We start from the raw sequence: 21,314 nt of genomic DNA, 5'->3' as shown, positions 1-21,314 counted from the left end.
TTCAAACCAACGGCGTACGCGACTGTTAATTCTTACAGAAAACATAGCGAGTGTATTTCATGGAATTCTTAGTCATGCTTTTTGTATTGTTTATCCCAGTGTTTTTGTTTATTGTTTATTGTTTATCATTGTGTTGTGGAAATAAGAGGAGACGTAATCCAGAAACATCCTCCACACATTTGGATCGGAATATTTCAGCCTGAAGTGTGATGTGAACAGCGGTCATTCAGTGGTCATTGAATGGCGCTTCTATCAATATCGTTTTTCTCCCACGTCAGTCAACAAGGGCAGGATAGAGAGATTGAGGATAGTTTTACACTCCTTCTGGCAATATTCCAGATACATCCCGGAGGGCACAAAAATGGTTTTCATACATTGTACCCATGTGGGGAATCGAACCCGGGTCTTCACTTTAAGAGTGGACGCCTCAACCGTTCTTCCCTATCTCCCTTCGTCAAGCTATAACATCATTCATAAGCTTAAAACCATGTGTGGATACAGTTATTCTCAAAATAACTTCACCCATTGATATTAAGTGGCGTGTGAAAAACAGTCTTCCGCAGAATGGTTTGTCCAACATAACTGTCGGAAACAACCTAAAACCCACAGGAAAAAACGACGTATCAGACGTCCATTATCCCCGGAGTACAGAGAAGCACTGGAACATGGGGACAGAGTCACTTGGCTGAATGAAAGATTTCATTTGTTGAACAACTGGCGTTGCGAAAACGTGGCAAATGTACAACGTGATATCTCTGTGAGTGAGTTTAGGTTTACGCCGCACTCAGCAATATGCACGTTATATGATGGTGGTCTATAAATAATCGATTTTGGGCCAGACAATCCAGTGATCAACAGCATAAGAATCGATATGCGCAAATGGGAACCGATGACATGTGTCAACCAAGTCGGTGAGTCAGACCACCCGATCCCGTTAGTTGCCTCTTACGACAAGCATAGTCGCCATTTGTGGCAAGCATGGGTTACTGATGACCTGTCTTATCCCGTATCTGCACAGGTCTTAAGCGTGACGAACGAACGCTTTGAACAACTAAGCTACGCTTCACATTTCATTGCCATTTCGGGAATAGAACCTAGGCCCTCAACCTGACTAGCGAGCGCTTTACCTACTGAACTATCCCCACCGACCCACCGTATGACCGTGACGACACACCACCGGAAGGTTAAACAGTCTTTATTTGATCAAAGGTCGAAGTACCATCGTTTCACATATCCATACAATTGTGCACACATACGTTTGCGAACACGCTTCCCTTTGATCTTGCAGGTGTTAATGCCAAAGTCTTTTCCACGGCCGCAGCTACGGCAGTCGCAGACCCGTCTCCGGTAGCGACATCCCTTCACACAGTTGCCCCATTCACCCCACTGCTGGAACGAACAGTCTGAACCGCACGCCTCTTTCTGTCTCTTCGACCCAGTACATTTCCGACGACCTCTCTTCATACATGACCGGACCCGAGTCCTCCGTCCGCGTTTACAGGCTGACCAAGCTGACCAGGAGGACCAGACACCCCTCTGTTTCTCCCGCCAGGCACGGAGATTGACTCTGGGCAGCCTACTACACGACCTGAGGGCGTTCCTGTAACAACCACAATCATACTTGTCATAAGGACTAGTAGTTGATGATTAGAAACAACAAAACACCCTTCACATTCCTAAGAAATATGCTAAAAAAACCCGCTCATGATTTATGGCTGGGGTGATTTATTAAGAGGGAAGAGGGCACCCATTTTGTTCTTGGGAGGTTGGGTTTAGTTTATACGTTTTAAGATTTAAAAGACCATGATTACAAATTATGGGAAAGCGTGGTAAATGACGATCTTTGATGGGGCCTCTACTTTGTACATAACTCATAGGGGGTGGGGTGTCATTCACATTTTACATGCTACTCCATACAATTCATACTCACCCTCTAGCCATAAATTAGGAATGGTCCCCAAATACAATAATATTACTATACAAATGTAATCATATCATAAGCATAAATTTGTGTCAGCAGCATTACACCTTTACGATGTTACTTGTAAACATATCGAGTCGGAACAGAAAATCTAGTGAATGTCACCATGCCGCACTCAGCAAACATCATAGCTCTATGGCGGCGGTCCGTAATAAATCGGGTCTGGACCAGACTGTCTAAAGAGCTATGCTATGCTATGCTATGCTATGCTATGCTATGCTATGCTATGCTATGCTATGCTATGCTATGCTATGCTATGCTATGCTATGCTATGCTATGCTATGCTATGCTATGCTATGCTATGCTATGAACCACGTCAGAGGGCCAGACTGCCCGATCCCGTCAGTCGTCTGTTACAAGCATGGGTTACTGAAGGCCAGCTCTAGTCAGAACTTTCATGGGTACACCTCGTTCTTGTCTTAAGTCATGATACTGATAAACTATTGCTACAGCGCAGACCCGTTTTCACTCACTCACCAGTCTGGTAATACATACTCCCAGCCAAGTCTGCACCGATATCATAATCATGTGACCCGTGAAGGTCCCGGGGTAGAATAGGCCTTCAGCAACCCATGCTTGCCATAAAAGGCGACTCAGCTTGTCGTAAGAGGCGACTAACGGGATCGGGTGGTCAGGCTCGCTGACTTGGTTGACACATGTCATCGGTTCCCAATTGCGCAGATCGATGCTCATGTTGTTGATCACTGGATTGTCTGGTCCAGACTCGATTATTTACAGACCGCCGCCATATAGCTGTAATATTGCTGAGTGCGGCGTAAAACTATACTCACTCACTCACTCACTCATAATCATGTGTATCAATGCATAAGTAAGACTCTCTACATTATCTATGAAAATAACGGTGGTTTTACCAAACGTTGTACCAGAATATCACCTTTCACTGGCGATGTCTTTTCAATTAATATATCCTGAGGGGAAAATAAGGGATTCCATGGAAGCACAAGTGTTCCCTTAATTTGTTTTCAGATTTCTTCAAACGTTGTGCGATACAAAGCTTTTGATGAGACCTTGAAAACAATAAAGGAACACTTGTCCTTTCATGTGATTCCTCATTTGCTTCCTTCAGTATATTTTCCAGACAACCCAAGTATGTACGCACAGAACTCACCCTTTTACAGTTTTCTTGAAAGCGTTCGGTTGGATCTTCCGAATGTCGGTGTTGTCGCAGATCACGCGGGAGAGAGACGCGTGATGGAGCTGCTTTAATTGATCTAAGGGAAGAGGACATTAGGAGCCAGATTGAAATTCGAATAAACCCAATCAGTAAATGGTAGCTTTCTTGAAATAACACAAGCAGCCGCCGCACCACCACCAAAAAAAAAATAAATACATAAAAATAAAAATAACTGAAGGAAATGAAACACGCTAAGCCATCTCCGGAGATTTCTCGGCTCCGTTCCGTGAATTGTAGGTCCTGAAACTCTCACATCAAAACATGCCCTCACTGGAAAGGAGCACCCGTCTCAGTGAGTTTTGTGTCCAGTTTCTACTGTTTTCATTTTTATAATTATCCATCTTTGACCATCCGTGTTGAATGCGTTTAGGTATGAGGTGTTGTCGGAGCTATAGAATATTTTTAAGGAAAGGATCGTCACTGCAAAAGACGATAAGTTATGCCTCCGGATGCTTCCGATGTTCAGACGTAAACAACCTCTGGGGGCATGACTTATGTCGCTCTTTTTTCCCTTTTCGAGATGGGAATTAGCAGACCCTTGCTGGGTCGGACCTAACGCTGGTGTGATAATGTCAAATGTCAACCCCTACTGAATATGATAACTTATAGTTTACGTACCTGATGTGAAGCCCACATCCTTGTCATCCGTCTCATACCAGAACCTGTCGCCGATCTTGAACAGCTCGAACTGACGGCCGACAATGCAAGAAAACGTGTTCCCCAACAAGCCTCCAGGAACTGGGCGTTCTGATATGCCTCCAGAGAACAGATCAATGTCGCTGGGATATCTAAAACAGCATCTTCTTTGATTTGCAATTATACTAAAATCTTAAACCTATTCAGCACATTAATATTCTTGTGTTTCTTATGGTCCTTATGGTTTCAGTACGGCACATGTGACTTTAAATTATTATGTTTTCCAGATTAAAGATGTCATGCAGAAGATTGAGTTCGAGTGATCCCGGTACAATCAGAATTTTCCGGAAAATATGAAGGCTGCCCAATACTGCAGCCTCCTGCATTACCCAGAGTGTCATTATTATTTGATATGTATATAGCACACATATCCGCGCACTTAGCACATGCTGAAGTCACAACATATTCATGTGACCACCATCTAGTCATATGCGAACGGATTTGTGAGTTCTCTTAAGTGCACGTTGTGTTGTGTACTGTACATTAGGGGTGTGACCACACTGAAAGAGTCTGTACACAAGGTTTTTACGCCCGGTCATAGATTGGCTCGATCCTGACACCTTAACATCGTTGGATCACTAGTCAAGCGCTTTAGCCAGCTCACCCACTATAACCCCATACGTTAAATCACAACCTGAAACACCAATGGTCAGAGCACACACCTGTACAACGATTCTAGAACTTTCGCCACATCGTCAGAATGATCAAGAAGCCCTCCATCGTCTGTTTTAAAACCATGAGTTTCCGGAAGTCCACACCACCTCCGCCAATCATTGTACCCTGGTAGACCATGGTCACGGCCACGCTGAATGTTTAAAGACATAAGATCAAGACTGTTGCCTTCATCGTCTGAGAAGAGGAAGTCGGAAACTTCAGGGCTGACGTATCTGTCCACGGAATTGGCACCATCAACCAGCAGCCCTCTTGTTAATTGATTTATAGCGTCACCGGATGATGAAATAACGATGGATGTGTTTCCAAATAAATGTCTCAGCTGAATATTTTTTTCACCCTTATAACGTCTGTTTGGACAACTGAAAAATGTTCTTATCATGGAGTGTCCAAAGCGGAAAGCAGCAGTAGCAAAGGCATTGCGAACACTTGCATCAACACTGTCATTGTAAATATTAACAGGACCTTTCGATGGACGAAGTCTAAATTTGTTATAAAACTTTGGTGGAAGGACGACGGGAAGAAATTCGGCATAGGTGATGTGCTGCATCATGGCTCCCACAATCCTTCTGGTTTCCTGGAACAGCCGCTCATCGTCCCAGTGCTTGTTGATACGTGCAAGCTTCCTGACTACTCTGTTGTGTTCCCGCAGCCAAATGGTGTGCATACTCGTCAGAGACATTTGCTCATCCACTCTCTCGTCACCTGTACATAAATAAAAACCAAAGGTAGAAGAATCTGAGCGGAGAATTTTCGGGGGTTGTATCTTTCGACATTTTCTTTAAATGAAGTCTTTGAAATTAGACAGGACAAAGCAGAATGCGAGCATTCACTGGATAACTTCCATCGGCAACACGAAAACATCGTAACCTCAGATCCACGTAGATGGGAGCACTTGGGAGTTTGTTAGGTGACCCGTTTTGCTTTGCAGGAATGAGACCGTTGAGCATGGCAGAAATATATGACTGGATTCGAATCTAACTTCAACTTGTTTCTGACTGGCCATGCACCAACATCCATGCCTGTGGGTTTCACTAAAGCGGCGAACATCTAATGCATTTATTATTTCGTTGTTTAAAAAACTCTTCACAGAAAGATAAAGCTCACAAGTAAGGCCAGAGACATATGAACATATTGATGGCAAGATAAGCAAAAGTTGCAAAACATTACACCACATCCGTGAATGTGTGTGTCAACATACATACCTGCCTTGAAACAGTAGTTGGGTTCAGTAGAAGTGGCACAATCCGGGACAGAATTTCTTGGAAGCAGTTCTGGATTGTCAGATGATGTTCTCAGCAAACCTGAAAGCATGTACAGTGGAATCATTATATATACTAACTTCACTTTCTTTCTTCAGGGCACTATAAAAGAACAAGAGATGGTTAAATTGTTATGACTGCATTGCTGAGATCTGTGTGATGTACTCGATACACTGACAGTGCCACAGTCAGTTCCAATAGGCTACACCGCTGTTCCAAGACATGGGTATACAGAATGTCAAGTCACAATATGGACGTCGAGGATGGAGATTTGCAGCCCGCAACCGATTTCGAATGGTCTGTGAGGACAGTCGACCTCTAAACATCTCAGCCCTGGTTCGTGTAGCTGGCAGCAGTCTGTCACGCAGGTGACGTAGGTCGATTTGACGGTCTTCTGCTCGTGACGTTACACGTGGACGACCCGACCTGGGGCGATTAGGAGCTGTGCCAGTTTGTTGTAGACGACCTCGCAAGTCATACACAGTTCGATGGCTGCATCCCAATGCTCTTACAATGTCAATAACTAATCTTCCCGCTTGGATTGCAACATGCCCACGGCACGTTCACGTTGCACATTTGACAATCGTGGCATTCAAAGTACCGTTAGAACTGTGGTTTAAATTTTTTTTTCAATTCTTGAGGCCAATGCAAACACATGCAAATGAAGAAAAATTCGGTGCAAAGATCACGTGATCGACTGCACGTGCAAAACCTGATTTGACACTAATGTCATTTGCACGACGAATGGATAGGCGAACGACAGGGATCCCATTTCGGATACATAGATGTATCAGAGAAAAATTATTATTTTTAAAATTACATTTTGAGAAGTTACTTTTTTGACTCAGTATAGATTTTTCTTCCCATGTCTGTATTCCGAAAACAGAAGGACATGCCCTCTAACCACCAGAAGACGACCAACCAGAACACCATGCATGCTGGAATAAAGTGTATGTCAAAATCATTCAGGAACGATTGGGAATGGACATTCCTTATAGAAATGATCGTTACAGTTGTCTTCTCACTTGGACACAAACTTTACCTCAATGCACTGGTATGGAAGTCTGGAGAAAGTCAGCAGAACATTGTACTGATCTTCAGTATAGTTATTTCATTCACTCTAAAATGTATGCCACAAAGCACCGTTCATATTCAGGAAATGTACCGTCATGAAAATCCTCAAAGGTCAATGTCCTGTACAAATGAACATTGAGTAGAACCATGCAGAATTTGTCGGCTTCATTACTGGTCTGTTTTCTGTTCATTGTTATTTGTAATTTGTGGTTGGCGTGTGCATTTGGAGAAAGTCAGGTAATGTTTGTGTCCAGTGTAGGTATTGTGTTGGTTATTTAACGCCGCTTTCGGTAGTACTTCATTTACCATCTACTGAACTGCCAATATGTCTGATACGCGAAGTCTTTCAGACATTTGCATCCAGAAGAATCAACGTGGTCAGACACTTCAACAGAGGCAATACTATATCACCAAAGTGCAATTCTGTTGATTGTGCGCCTGGAAGCCTAATTTTGGACAAGGTGGCTGATGAACCAAATTTCTTGTCAGAAGATGATAAGGAATTCCTTGTGTTGGCAACATGTTGTAAAGAATCCCAACATATCCTGATCTTTATCCAGCTGGAATAATTTGAAGAGAGAAATTGGGCGAGTTCCTCTTTTTGTCAGAATGCTAAAGAAAAGGATAGAACCATATGAAAAATAAAGATTACATCATTGAAAGTCATTTGGGAAGTCAACTTTGGACCTTGGAACAAGAAAATCCAGTCAAAGGGTATGGCGTTTTGTTTACAAGTGTAACATTTCGTACAATGCATCTCAAAAAGCAGGAAACGAAGACATCCACTTCTCGTATCAAGGCTATGAAAATATTGATCCCTGAGAATCAGATTTGAAAACGGAACCAATCTGGTACGAAGTGAGCAGGGGCTGACAGAAGAACTGTGCCCGGTCTGATGCTTAATGAAAGTCCAACCCACCAGCTGTATCAAACCTTTATGCATGTAGAAAGCAAAAACTTGATAACCAAGGCCTGCATACCTCGTTTTGTGAGAGAAGATACTCTGAACAGCAGACCGATCACTAAAGTATCCTCACAGCATGATACCAGTTGGAGTCTTTGACGAGAACACCAAGGACGGCAGTGGCAACAGTGAGTGAGTGAACTTAGTTTTACTCAGCACTCAGCAATATTCCAGCTATAAGGCGGCGGTCTGTAAATAATCGAGTCTGGACCAGACAACACGAGCTTCGATCTGCGCAATTGGGAACCGATGACATGTGTGGTCAACCAAGTCAGCGAACCTGACCACCCGATTCCGTCAGTCGCCTCTTACGACAAGCATAGTCACCTTTTATGGCAAGCATGGGTTGCTGAAGGCCTGTCCTACCCCAGGACCTTCACAGGTCGGCAGTGGCCACAAGCCGAGTATCTTGGTGACAATTCGGAAGATTTAAGTCAGTGTCTGAAGTGTGCTTGATGAACTGCTTCCCAGCTTCGCAGCCATGTGATATGTGTGAAATAATGGGGAGTTCTATCACTTTGTTTCCTATAGCATTAATATTATGAAAATTGTGTAGATGGATCATTTAAAGTGGATGACACCAGGTATTCTTGAGAGCACCAATTGCCGCCTATGCTTGTTGCATGACATACCTCGAGTGTGAGAACGTAGATCGTCAAGGTCCTCTGCTGTGGAGCCATACACTTGTGACGCATCTATGTAAGCTGTGACCTGGTTCAGTTGTTCTGCTGGAACTACAAGGTTATGACAAGGTTGAGTAGGTGTTTCGGGATTTAAAAAAAATAAAAATAAATAAATAAAATAATAAAAAATATAAATAAAATCCACTGACATCATGATTCATAGATCATTTCGTGCAATATTTGGTGGAAGGAATGATAGAAGTAGATGCATTAGTTTCACCAATTCCAATTGAGTTTTACACTACATTTACATCTGGCGGGTGTTCGATATAAATATAGACTATCTCCCCCAGGCACCACCACCACCTATGATTATTGACGCCATGCTAGACATGTACTTCACTCTCATATCTGAAACCTGGATGGTGATATGCATTATGTTTAATTAACCTTAACGACGATTAATAAGACCTAAATTTTAAGCTTCCCTAAAGTAAGTCACGCAACGCGTGAAAAACGGTTTTTGTGTTGATCTTCTTTGCCCATTAGCTCTCTCGTCATATGAGGTGCGGGGCGATGGTACAGCCCAATGGTCACGCTGAAGACCCAGGTTTGATTCCCAGCATGGGTACCATGTGTGGAGCCCATTTCTGGTGTCCTGTGTCCCTTTCAATAAATGGGACAAAACTTTACTCACTCGCCTGATGTCCGAGATGAGAAACACATGAATATTACAACCGGCCCCTCACATACCCAGAACAAATAACCCGTGGCATAAATCTACAAATTTCCCCCCTCGATGATTAAGTCCACTTTTAACGCCATCACCATCTGTAATGATCAGAACCAATAGTGCTGCTTCAGCATCTTATACTTCCACCGCCAACAGTTCGGCTACTCTGATGCTCTGCATCTATTACACTCATTTCTCCGAATCTCTTACGCTCTCTGAACATGTAACACTGTCTTTCCGAATCTCCCACCAACCTTTTTCGGCATTCGGACGAGAAATTCTTATGTTTGTTATTTCTCTGTTGCTTTGTTCATATATTTCTTTACCTTTGTAAACTCAAGTGAGGTTGATCTTTATTCGTGCTGTGTTTTACGTTTCAGGAAAAAAATCATTTTCTCACCATCACCAGTACCTGATCCTATCACTCTCATATCTCCATGAATACCTGATCCTTCTGCTCCTCCACCCCCATCAATACCTCAACCTTCCACCCTTCCATCTCAATCAATACCGTAACCTTCTACTCCTCCACCTCCATGAATACCCGAATCCTCTACTTCACCACCTCCATGAATACTTAAACCTGAATATCTAAATCTTCTACACCTCCACCCTCATGAATATCTCTACTCCTCCATCTCCACGAATACCTCAACCTTCCACTCTCCCACCTTCATGAATACCTGAACCTATTACTCCTCTGCCTCTACGAATACCTGAACCTTCTACTCCTCCATCTTCATGAATACCTGAACCCTCTACTTCACCACCTCCATGAATACCTCAACCTTCTACTCCCCACCTTCACGAATGCCTGGAGCTTCTACTCCTCCACCTCCACGAATACCTGAACACCCTGAACGCGTTATTCTCTTTGACTCACCCTGACTTTGACTCACCCGTTTCACAGTTTACGTTGGCAACCTGCACTGACCGGACAAAGTTGAGACATGTGCGGTTGAACCGTCGATCTCCTGGCGGTACAGCAATGTTGAAGCACTGATGTCTGGCGGATATACACGGGAATTAGATTAGTGTGTCCACATTTCTCATACACGTACTATAGCACATCTAAAGTAAACCCTAAATATCTACTCCTAAATCATGATGTTAAAAGCTCGGATCCCTAAAACTGGGATATACATGACATCCACATAACACTTATTGGTCTTTGAACTGACGTTCTCTTTGTACGAACACTAAATCATTGTACTGTCCATACGTACATCTGAATCCTTCATATTTAACCTTGTACGTGTATATACTATCTGCCATACCGTTTACATATAATATTTTTATTCAAACCGGTATGTTTTCTTTGTGCAAATAATTCCTAATCGTCTTTACTGAAATATGTTCATGGTAGTTTGCTCTCATGGATTACTGTTCTTTCGATTCTGCCAAAAGGTACGTCTTGATGAGGTGCAAGGCTACATGTACATCTTGGTGAGGTACAAGGCACGGTACCTCTTAAAGAGATTCAAGACTACAGGTACCTATTAAGATGAAAGGCTACAAGTACCTCTCAGTGAATGCAAGACAACAGGTGCCTCTTGGTGAGATTCAAGACTTCAAGTACCACTGGAGATGCAAGGCTACGCGCACCTCTCCGCAAGATGCAAGAGTACAAATACCTCTCAGCGAGATGCAAGGCCACAGGTACCTCTCAGTGAAATGCGAGGTTACAGGTACCTCTCAGCGAGATGCACGATGACAAGTGCCCCTCAGTGAGATTCAAGGCTACAAGCATCTGTCAGCGAGATGCAAGACTACAAGTACCCCACAGTGAGGTGCAAGGCTACAATTGCTATAGACTCAATACTGCTGGCACCTGCTAGTGAGATTTAAAGCTGAGGAGTAGGAATCGTCTTTGACATCATCCTTGCAACAGGTTATGGCAGCTCCGTCAGTGCCTATGGAATCATAAGACTTCCAAGATAGTACATCTGTAATACTGCAGAAACAAATATAGAATCGACACTGCTTTAAGGAGAGATGTGGAGAGGCTTTTGGCGCTTCTTTTTAAAATTTACCATTGGACAAAACCATTTCCACATCTATCGCGTGCACATTTGAATGCCTATTTGTTGTCACTTGTTTTGTCTCTGAATTTAAGTAGATATCACTGATAAGGTCCAACAGTTCGTATGTTGTTTCTCAGTGCATCTTAGATGATCATTCACTTTTGACTAGCCTCTGAAGATTGGTACATGACTGTAGTTATTCTTGCCATGTTTGGAAACAACAGTCCATGGATTAAGGAATTGAGGTGTACATGTTGGGTACTGATGTGCTACATTTTAAAGTCAGATGTTAAGACTTAACAAAACTCGTTCCGTTGTGATCTCTTTTTCAAGAATCCACATTGTATTAATCCCACCTCAAACACTCTTTTGCGAATGTAGATTCAATCCTTAACAACATACCAGATGACATTGTGTAAAATGCTAACAAACCAATAGGTGCAATATCTGCTGACCTCTTTCAATAGGGGTATTGGTGATGTCATGGTCCAGGAACTGACCCCACTGCATGACCATGTGTGTGACGTCATTTTCTGACTTAATGTTGGCGTCAGAGGTGTGGAGAGTGGTGCATATAAGACGCGGACTAGCCAGCGGGATTCCATAAAGTCCGGAAGTTCGGGGCGATGATATACCTGCAATCATATGTAAGCAAGTTGTTTTTCACCTGGCATCTCTTGTTACTCACCTGTGCGTGCGTGCGTGCGTGCGTGCGTGCGTGTGGAGGGGAGAAGGGGTGGGGGGTGGGTGTGGGTGTGGGGGGTAAGTCATGAATGTAAAAATATTTATACATTATTGCCATGCGATTGAACGACCCAAAATAAGGTCCATAGATGCCAAAACCTTTATTTCAGGACTAATCGTAAATGTCATGCACATCAAAAGTGCACAACCGTTTTGAGGAGTAAAGACACGCATTTTTTATCAAGAACATTGGCATGAGAAGATCAAGGGCATTACGGTTTTCCCATTGCACGCTCGCTCATATAATCAGATTCCATGTTGAAAAGACATCAGTGACTCAGATTCAGAACAGTTTGAGGGGATGTTTTTAGTATGAGGTGAATCACTCCTGACGTAGGCACTGCACCTGACTGAGTACCCTTATTGGGGGGAAGGTATCCCAACAATGGCAGATGCAAACTTACCCTGTGTATTAACGAGACTGGATATGCAAGAGTACCTTAAGGTACCACTTTGGTAGCAAAGTACTATTTTCATTATTTCGACTATTTTCTTTTTACCGAACTTTCTTTTTTTCGTGTTACTGGTTTGAAATAAATATGATCTAAAGGGAAAACAATCGAAGCAATAAAAAGGTTCGAAATTGAGTTGTTTTAATCCAACTTGAAATGACGAGAAAATCGAGATTACGAAACAGAGGAGTTGAAGCTTCGAACGAAAAACCAGGCAAACTGAATTACTCAATTGGACATTTTACGACACTGACAGTGTTTGGCTTTAGTAAATGCAACACAAATACGTTTCGGCATTCTTAACACAAAGTATAAACATATATAAACAATCAAACAAAACTATGCACCAAAGCATTATTCACCATCGCCATATTGTGATGGAAGGAACCTCCTCATTGGGATGAAGCTCTGTCCCCAGTCAGGATGTCGGATGTTGTTACAGCTGCCGTCGGCTGTCCGGTACTTGTCAGTCTTGGTGCAAGTCAAGTTGCTGCCACATTTTGCACTGGAAACATTGGCATCGGTCAGTTGTAGAGTGAGTGAGTTAAGTTTTCAACATTCGAGCAATATTACGAAGGGGGACACCAGACATGGTCTTCACACATTGTACCCATTTGGGGACTCGAACACGGGTCTTCAGCGTGGCGAGCGAACGCTTAAACCACTAGGCTAACTCTCTGACTATTCTTTGACTTCTGTACGTCTGATTTTTCTTCAAACTTCAAGTCAAACTTCAACTTCAAGATGAATATGTAATATAATAAACGTTCTTCAACATTGAAGGTTCTGTGTGAATACTTGTAGCTACCTCGGAATATATTTGTATAGTGAACATGTCGGTTCTTTATTTGGACTTGAAATTTGAACAAGGATGTATACAAACCAGTGTCCATAAAAGGCCTCGGTGGGTGGAACGTGTTGATTTTTAAACTCGGCGTATCAATACATGTTAATAAACAGACACGCACATATCTTTTGTAGGTCCCATTTGTTAACTGAGGTCACATCGGCAGTATATCAGCCATAATGAAACAAGTCATGACTCTGATGAGTGAGTGAGTGAGCTTAAGTTTACGCTGCACTCAGCAATATTCCAGCTATATGGCGGTGGGTCTGTAAATAATCGAGTCTGAACCAGAAATCCAGTGATCAACAGCTAGAGCATGGATATGCGCAGTAGGCAACCGATGACTAATGTCAACCAAGTCGGCAAGCCTGACCACCGAGCCCGTTAGTCGCCCCTTACGACAAGTCCAACCTTTTGTGAGGATCATGGGTTGCTGAAGACCTGATCGTCACGGGTCAGTTATACACTGATAATACAGAAAGATGGATTCTAAAACCTGTAGACAAAGAACAACGAAAGAACTAGAATACCACAGACATGAAATTGAAACTAACATTAAGCCGTGTTAGTTCAGAACTAACATTATTAAATGTTTATCTTCATGAGATGGAGGACCCTTGAAGGTCCGGATTAGCAATGGTCTTAAGTAAACCAAACCGATCAAAAGTGAGCGAGTTTAGTTTTACACCGTTTTAGCAACATTCCAGCAATATCACACTGTGGCCTGTCTAAAGGGATAGGGTGGTCAGGCTTGCTGACTTGGTTGACATATGTCAGCATATGTCACCGTCTGCATAGTGTGATGATCAATCAACAACCAGCCAGCCCGCCAGCCAGCCAGCCAGTAAAGGAATCTTGTCATGGACCTACCTAAGAACTTCTTTCTCAACGGAATGGATGTGTAATTCATCCAAAAGCTTCTTCCTGTATTTCCGAGCGAGCTTTATTGCCTTCGGTTTTGTTGCGATGAACATCGCGTGTTGTTCTCTTGCTGTCTTTCCACCGAGTTTGTCGATGCCTGCAAAATGGCAGCTGCAGAGGTGTGATCACGCATGCGCACGTACATGCACACGCACACAGAAATATTTAGCTCTGCTGTAAAACGCGGCGCTCAGATTCTAGGTCTGTAAAAGTGTAGTCCGGACCAGATGAGGCAGTGAGTGAGTTTAGTTTTACGGCGCTTTTTGAAACATTTGAGCAATATCACAGTGGGGGACGCCAGAATGGGCTTAACACATTGTACCCATGTCTTGCCTTCGACGCGACGAGCGAACTCTTTAATCACTAGACTACATTACCACATCAAATGAACCAGTAATCGATATTATGAACATCAAAATAAGCAATGACTATATGATCCTGGTCATCGCACACATTGCCTCTAACAAGAATATGTTGGTGGTCTATTCTAACCCCGATCTTCACTGATGGTAATTATTCAACATACATAAAAGACGTAACATTTTCTTTTTTATAGTTTCATTTCGTGCATAGTTTTAGTAGTACCTTTTCGGTACTGGATATAATGGCCAATTTTTGGTACTCCTTATAATGATCTGATATCAGTGTTGACAAGTGAAGATCCGGGGTAGAATAGGCTTTCAGCGAACCATGCTTGTCATAAACGGCGACTATTCTTTGTCGCAAGAGACGACTTACGGGATCGAATAGCTCTGAAAAAAAATAGATCATACTTTAGATGACAATTAGGCCTCTCAGGCGGGTATGACGGTGGAATCACCTGACATGAAATGAATGCGTTGCCTACCACAAGGGTCCTCTCAAAAATATTGTTTGCCTTTTCATGTGTCTTGATAAGGGCTGAATAATGCTATATGTATGTTAGGACGTGGCGTGTACTTCCCTATTTTAATTTCTCTGTAGAATTATCATATCTTGGCCGATATCTTGTTCGATCACAACCATCGTCTGCTTCACCTCTGCTTCTTGGTTTTCTTTTGAGGACGTCCCCCTCCTGCCTGTTTCTACTTATAGTTTCATAGCGATAATGAGGCTCCCTGGTCGTTCCATCCTTCATAGTTTCAGCATGAAAGTTATTTTTTTCAGCTATTTTTTTCAGTCCTTTACAATGAACCTGACTCTAATTTCAAAATGGACATTTACAAAGTGCTTTTTGCAATAAAATATCAACGCACACTAATTTGCATAAAGCTATAGCCTGTTCCAAATAAGTCGCTTTGGACTTATCTATCTTCAGTAAAGTCCTTTATTCGTGTTTCCTACCTCCCTACAACTGGAACTGTAGTTAGGCCGAACTTAGTTAAACAGGGTATGTCCCATATTTAATTATTCTCTTCCACATTTCATTTGTGCCAAATATTATCTACATTCAGATTCGTCATTATTAGAAGTTTGTATTATTAGAAGCTTAATCAAACGGTGATTCTGTGTTTTCACTTTCTAAATCAAGCATTAACTCGATTATAAGCAGTTTTCTTGCTTTAAAAACGTCTTGCAAAATATTGCGGTACATATCGCAATATATGCTTTTGCATCGCAATATATCGCAAAATGAAAATTTTCTGAAATACCCACCTCTAGCTATGATGAACATATGCATGAACGAGCGTTAGTCTTTGAGAATGTTATGGGGAAACCAAATGAACGAGAGTTATTAGTTCAGAATGTTATGGTGAAAACAAATTAGTTCAGAATGTTTGAAAAAAACAGGTTCAAGAGTTATTCGTTGAGGATATTATGTTGAAAATACAGATTCCAGGGTTGTTTGTTTAGCATGATCTGGTGAATGTTGAATGCTGTTGAGAACGTAGTAAGAGTTCCGACTGTACACCCCACCCCCACCCCCCAATGAAAAGCCAAAATTACAAACTTACGTGCATACTTCAGCCTAAATCTACATTCAATGAACTAGAACACGTATATAAACCAATAAGTGAACTTTTTTCAGTGTTGACATATTATACCGGGGAAGACGGGAATATTCTATGTTAAAATAGAGGGGCGTATTGGGCGGAACTCTTTCCGATAACGTAATGTTGAAAAGAACCTGTGTGAGACGTACATAAAGGTTATAATGTTTGCTTACCAAACTCCAGGAACTTCAGGTCTCGCTTTATTTCGCCTATAACCGTGAACACATCCTTACGTTTAGCCGCAGCGGTTGAAATGAAGGACGCCACGCCTACCACGAGGAGGAGGTGGGACCTCAATTCCATGTCTGGAGACGAAGTACTGGAATACAAAGCTGAGCACACGTCATATATATATATATATATATGACGTGTGTGTGTGTGTATGTGTGTGTCTGTGTGTGTCTGTGTGTGTCTGTGTCTGTGTCTGTGTGTGTGTGTATGTATATATGTGTGTGTATATTTACATATATATGGTCGGGTATGTGTGTGAGTTCAGGTTTACCCATCTACCCAACTCAGGGTTCACAGCATTCATGCTTGAAGTCAAGATATGATCCATCTCTTGTCTTAGACCGCATATGGATACAATGTGTGAAGCTGGACCGTTGTTGAAAGCGGCGTAAAATCATACTCATTCGCTCATGGTTTGTTGTGGAGGAGATGGTCCATACAGGTATCGTCGAACGAAAATTACATCTATCACTCGAACAGAGACAATTATATAATGACACACAGACAGGGACACCAGAATGGTCAACAGAACATATATGTTTGAATTATCAATCTACGATGACAAACGACATATGTCATATTTGGGATTTCACTTTCTTAGTAAAGTACAAATTCTAGTACTTTTTTTTTGGTTGAGTCCCATCCGGGATTCGAACCCGCACCCTCAGAGTCAGGCACCTAATCGCCAGCACACAAAGTCAGCCACCTAGCCCACTCAGCCACAGCCACAGCTGTACTAGAATTTGTACTTTACTAAGAAAGTGAAATCCCAAATATGACATATGTTGCATTTGACCACTTTCTATGGCATCGTGTAATCATCGATGACAAACGAGTCAGCGAGTCTGACCACTGGATGACGTTAGCTGCCAAATCAATCACCTGTTCCTGAAGACCAACACCAATCATTGGCATGTACCTGTTTCAAATGTACAATTCAAAGTATCAACATCACTATTCGAGTTCCGCCCGTATCCCCTACGCCAATCAAAAGCCAAATTTAAAACCTGACATGCATACCTCACCCTAAATATACATTCAATAAACTGGAACAGGTATTAAAAGACAATCAATGGACTTATTTCGGTGTTGGAATATTACACCGTGGCAGGTGGACAAATTCTTTGTAAAAAGAGGAGGGGTTAGAGTAATGGTTAGTGTTAAGGAATTTTGATAAATAAACATTTGTCCTTTATTATGGAATGATAAAACAAAACGGGCTTACGGGTGGAAATTTTTCCCTCAAACAATTTGTTCCTCAACGTTAAAATTTAGGGGGATACGGGCGGCAGTCTTACCGTATTCCTTAATGTCAACTGACAATCATGAGACCATTCGAAAAGGTACGAAATAAATTTTGTTGCCGGAAGTAATAAACAAAGTAAGGTGTGCAATGACCTACTTACGAGCACAATACGGGTTGATAATTTAATTGAGATGTATTTGTTATGGGTTTTCGGTTACGAGTTGTAATCTATTTTCTTCTAAGCGTTTTCTTACCTTCTGTGGTGCTTGTTTAGGCTCGTATGTGACTTTGAATCAGCTGTATTTTGATTGTTCTGGCTACAATAAATCGCACAAAGATCCCGCGCAGTATGCACGAGTTGAAAAGAAGCTTGACCAACAAGAAAGCGCTGCATGAAATGTCTGTGCAGCATGTTTTTGTTGTCAGCTGTGATTGCTAGTGAACCGCACCAGTTTGGAGACAAGGTAAAATACCTGCGCCAGTCTGGAAACAAGGTGAATTACCTGAACTAATCTAGAGACAAGGTGAAACACCCACACCAGTTTAGAGACAAGGGTTAAACACCACTTCAGCAAGAGTGAGTGAGTTTAGTTTTACGCCGCACTCAGTGATATTCCAGCTATATGGCGGCGGTCTGTAAATAATCGAGTCTGGACCAGACAATCCAGTGATCAACAACGTGAGCTTCGATCTGCGCATTTGGGAACCGATGACATGTGTCAGCAAGCCTGACCACCCGATCCCGTTAGTCGCCTCTTACGACAAGCACAGTCGCCTTTTGTGGCAAGTATGGGTTGCTGAAGACCTATTCTATCCCGGACCTTCACGGGTCTCTTCAGTAAGACGGAAAAATGCCAGACGGGACAATTTAGGGGGATACGGGCGGAAGAATTACCGATGAGGAGCGTTAAAATTGATCTTCAGTGATCTATGCTTGTCGTCAGACTCGCTGACTTAGTTGACACGTCATCGTATTGCAGTTATGAAGGTCGTTGCTCATGCTGTTGATCACTGGATTGCCTGTTATACATTCGATTATTTACAGTGCACATAGCTAGAATAATGGCGAGTGGGTCGTAATACTAAACTCACTCACTCGCTTCAAAGTAATTAGTGTAACACATATCTGTAGTGTGTGACCGTTTAAACATCCTAACGCCGCCACAGGCCTGGAATATTGTTGAGTGCGGCGTAAAACTAAACTCTCTCATTTAAACCTCCTAAATACGTGTCAGTTGATTTAGAACACAATAAATGTATTTAACGTGTTTCGCAATCGAGGATTTTTTGGTTGAAACTTGTAAATTACTAAGTCTGTCAACTCAGGTATCCGAGTTGTGAAAATATGAACAGACTTAACCCAGACAAACAGTATTGCCGCCACACATTTGGATAAGAAAACAGCAGAATCGATGTGATCAACGTCCACACAGTGGTCATTGAATGGCGCTTCAGTCAATATCTCCTCCTTCCACGTCGAGACATAAGTTATAACGCCTAGCATAAGCCTTTGATAATACGGAGGCTGGTTCCCGTCTATACACCACGGAAGTCGGATCTGTACAATACAGTTACACCATACCAGCAATGCAGTGATCCCTGTCAGAAATAGTGATACATCTCAGAAATAGTGATACATCTCAGAAATAGCGATACATCTCAGATGTGGATTCGGTGGGGCAGTCTAATGGTTACAGTTTTACGCTGACGACCTGGGTTCGATTCCCCACATGGGTACAATGTTTGAAGCCCATTTCTGGTGTCCCCCGCAGTGATGTTGCTGGAATATTGCTGAAAGCGGACATATCAATGAGCTTAGAACGTACTAACGTTACAGAAATTATACGAATCCTGCGGGCAGTTAGTCATGTTGACAGAAATATATGAAAGATCGTTTCTGTGAGTGTTTGTCCACACTTTCTACTGGGCCCGTGAGGATCCGGATTAGAACGGGTCTTCAGTAACCCATGCTTGTCGTTCGAGGCGACTGATGGGATCGGCTGGTCAGGCTTGCTGACTTGGTTGACGCATGTCATCTTATCGCATTTGCTTAGATCGATGCTCATGCTGCTGATCACCGGATTGTCTGGTCCAGTCTTGATTATTTACAGATCGCCGCCATGTAGCTGGGGTATTGATGAGTGAGGATTTCAACGCTGTTAAAAACACGCAGGCAACCCAAAGGAAACAGCCACTGGAGTTTCACACCCACACTGACGATAACTGCTAAATGGATATTTTACAGAGTGAACCAAGCCTTCGGAGAAAACCATTTCTGGCGTACGCCGCTGTGATGTTGCGGGAAGATTGCTAAAAGCGGCGTAAAATCAAACTCGTCAGCCAGTCTTCGGAGAAAATATTAAAGAAGCACTACTAAAATATGCATGATTTATTCCAGAGACGCGCAGTACACAAGGAAATGCATTCGCTTAAAAAACAAAACAAAAAAACAACAACATTGGCACATGGGTAAGCCAACTGTTGTCTTCACTATTGTGATTTTGTTTTCAGATTTACTTACATGAATTAAACACCATGTAGATCTAAACATGTGTATTTCTACAGTTACCTTAAAGGCGGTCATATGAAAGCATTCAACGTCAAAATACCGTACCGGAGAAAAACATTAATAATAATAATTAATGTTGTTATGGTTTATAACTGCTATTTATTCATCATGCGAGGCATCAGCAAGAACGTGTCTTTAAATGTCGTATAATGAATGAACAGAAGAAGTTATCTATGAAAACGTGGAATGTATTCATGTTTCCAACTTCTAAATGCATATCAAGAACTCTAGAGAAAAACAGTCTTGGAAGAGATTGAGCTGCAGGACAAAACTGAAGGTATACAATACAAGTGTACATGACTGAATCAAAGAAGACACCGGGTGCTGGAAATAAGGGATATATTTTCTGCCGTACATCCACTATACACTCGGTTTGTATGATAGAGTAGGTATTTGTAAGCATATGTTCCAAATATACTGTTTACTTAGTTTTGTTTTACGCCGCTTTAAGCGATATTCCGGCAACAAGACGGCAAGGTACACCAGAAATGTATTATTTAACATATTAGTCATGTAAATATATGGCTGGATTGTATGTGTTTGTGACGGTGGACAATCACTGGCAAACAATTCATAAATGAATATAGATACATTCGGAATCAAACAATAAAACCAACACACCCCATAATATCAAGAAACATTAGCTATCTGCTTTATTTCGACACGACCTACATAAAAGAACCATATACAACACACACGCGCCCTGTCCTACTGTCTACTCAACCAACAACCCCTGACCCCCATCCCGACCCCGACCTCGACCCCGACCCCGACCCCGACCCCGACCCCGAACCCGACCCCGACCCCGACCCCGAACCCCGAACCCCGAACCCCGAATCCCGGAACCCGATCCCGAACCCCGAAATCCTAACCCCGAACCCCGAAATCCGAACACCGAACCTGAACCCGAACCCGAACCCCGAACCCCGAACCCCGAACCCCGAACCCCGAACCCCGAACCAGAACCAGAACCAGAACCCAGAACCCCTACCCTCGAGCCCCGACCCTGACGTAATCCCCATCCCAACATTCTAGCAGTAAAACTACGAGAGACATCAGAAATGGGCTTCACATTTTTTGTCCATATCAAGAACAGAACCCATACCT

At 42.5% G+C, this 21,314-nt stretch overlaps 1 protein-coding gene across 3 annotated transcripts; it reads right to left on the bottom strand.

Annotated features, from left to right (window-relative positions):
- Nucleotides 1-1,179: 1,179 nt before the first annotated feature.
- On the bottom strand, nt 1,180-18,044 carry LOC137293542 (peroxidase-like). Of its 3 annotated transcripts, none has more exons than XM_067824160.1 (13): nt 17,893-18,044; nt 16,335-16,493; nt 14,138-14,285; nt 12,783-12,925; nt 11,680-11,859; nt 11,032-11,113; nt 10,100-10,206; nt 8,477-8,578; nt 5,750-5,848; nt 4,535-5,249; nt 3,795-3,964; nt 3,111-3,213; nt 1,180-1,600 (listed from the first exon to the last, which is right to left on the bottom strand). In XM_067824160.1, exons 2-13 carry the CDS (start codon nt 16,462-16,464, stop codon nt 1,204-1,206), a joined length of 2,376 nt encoding a protein of 791 aa, XP_067680261.1. In that variant the 5' UTR covers nt 16,465-16,493; nt 17,893-18,044; the 3' UTR covers nt 1,180-1,203. The 3 variants fall into 3 exon arrangements, with proteins under 3 accessions (XP_067680261.1, XP_067680260.1, XP_067680262.1); XM_067824159.1 differs by having other exon boundaries at nt 16,335-16,480; nt 17,893-18,031; XM_067824161.1 differs by having other exon boundaries at nt 16,335-16,466; nt 17,893-17,984.
- Nucleotides 18,045-21,314: the final 3,270 nt, after the last annotated feature.

The sequence above is a fragment of the Haliotis asinina genome, chromosome 8 (assembly GCF_037392515.1).
Source record: "Haliotis asinina isolate JCU_RB_2024 chromosome 8, JCU_Hal_asi_v2, whole genome shotgun sequence".
Classification (NCBI taxonomy): domain Eukaryota; kingdom Metazoa; phylum Mollusca; class Gastropoda; order Lepetellida; family Haliotidae; genus Haliotis; species Haliotis asinina.
Note: the sequence above shows the minus strand (reverse complement) of the source record. Positions and strands in the feature narration are given on the sequence as shown.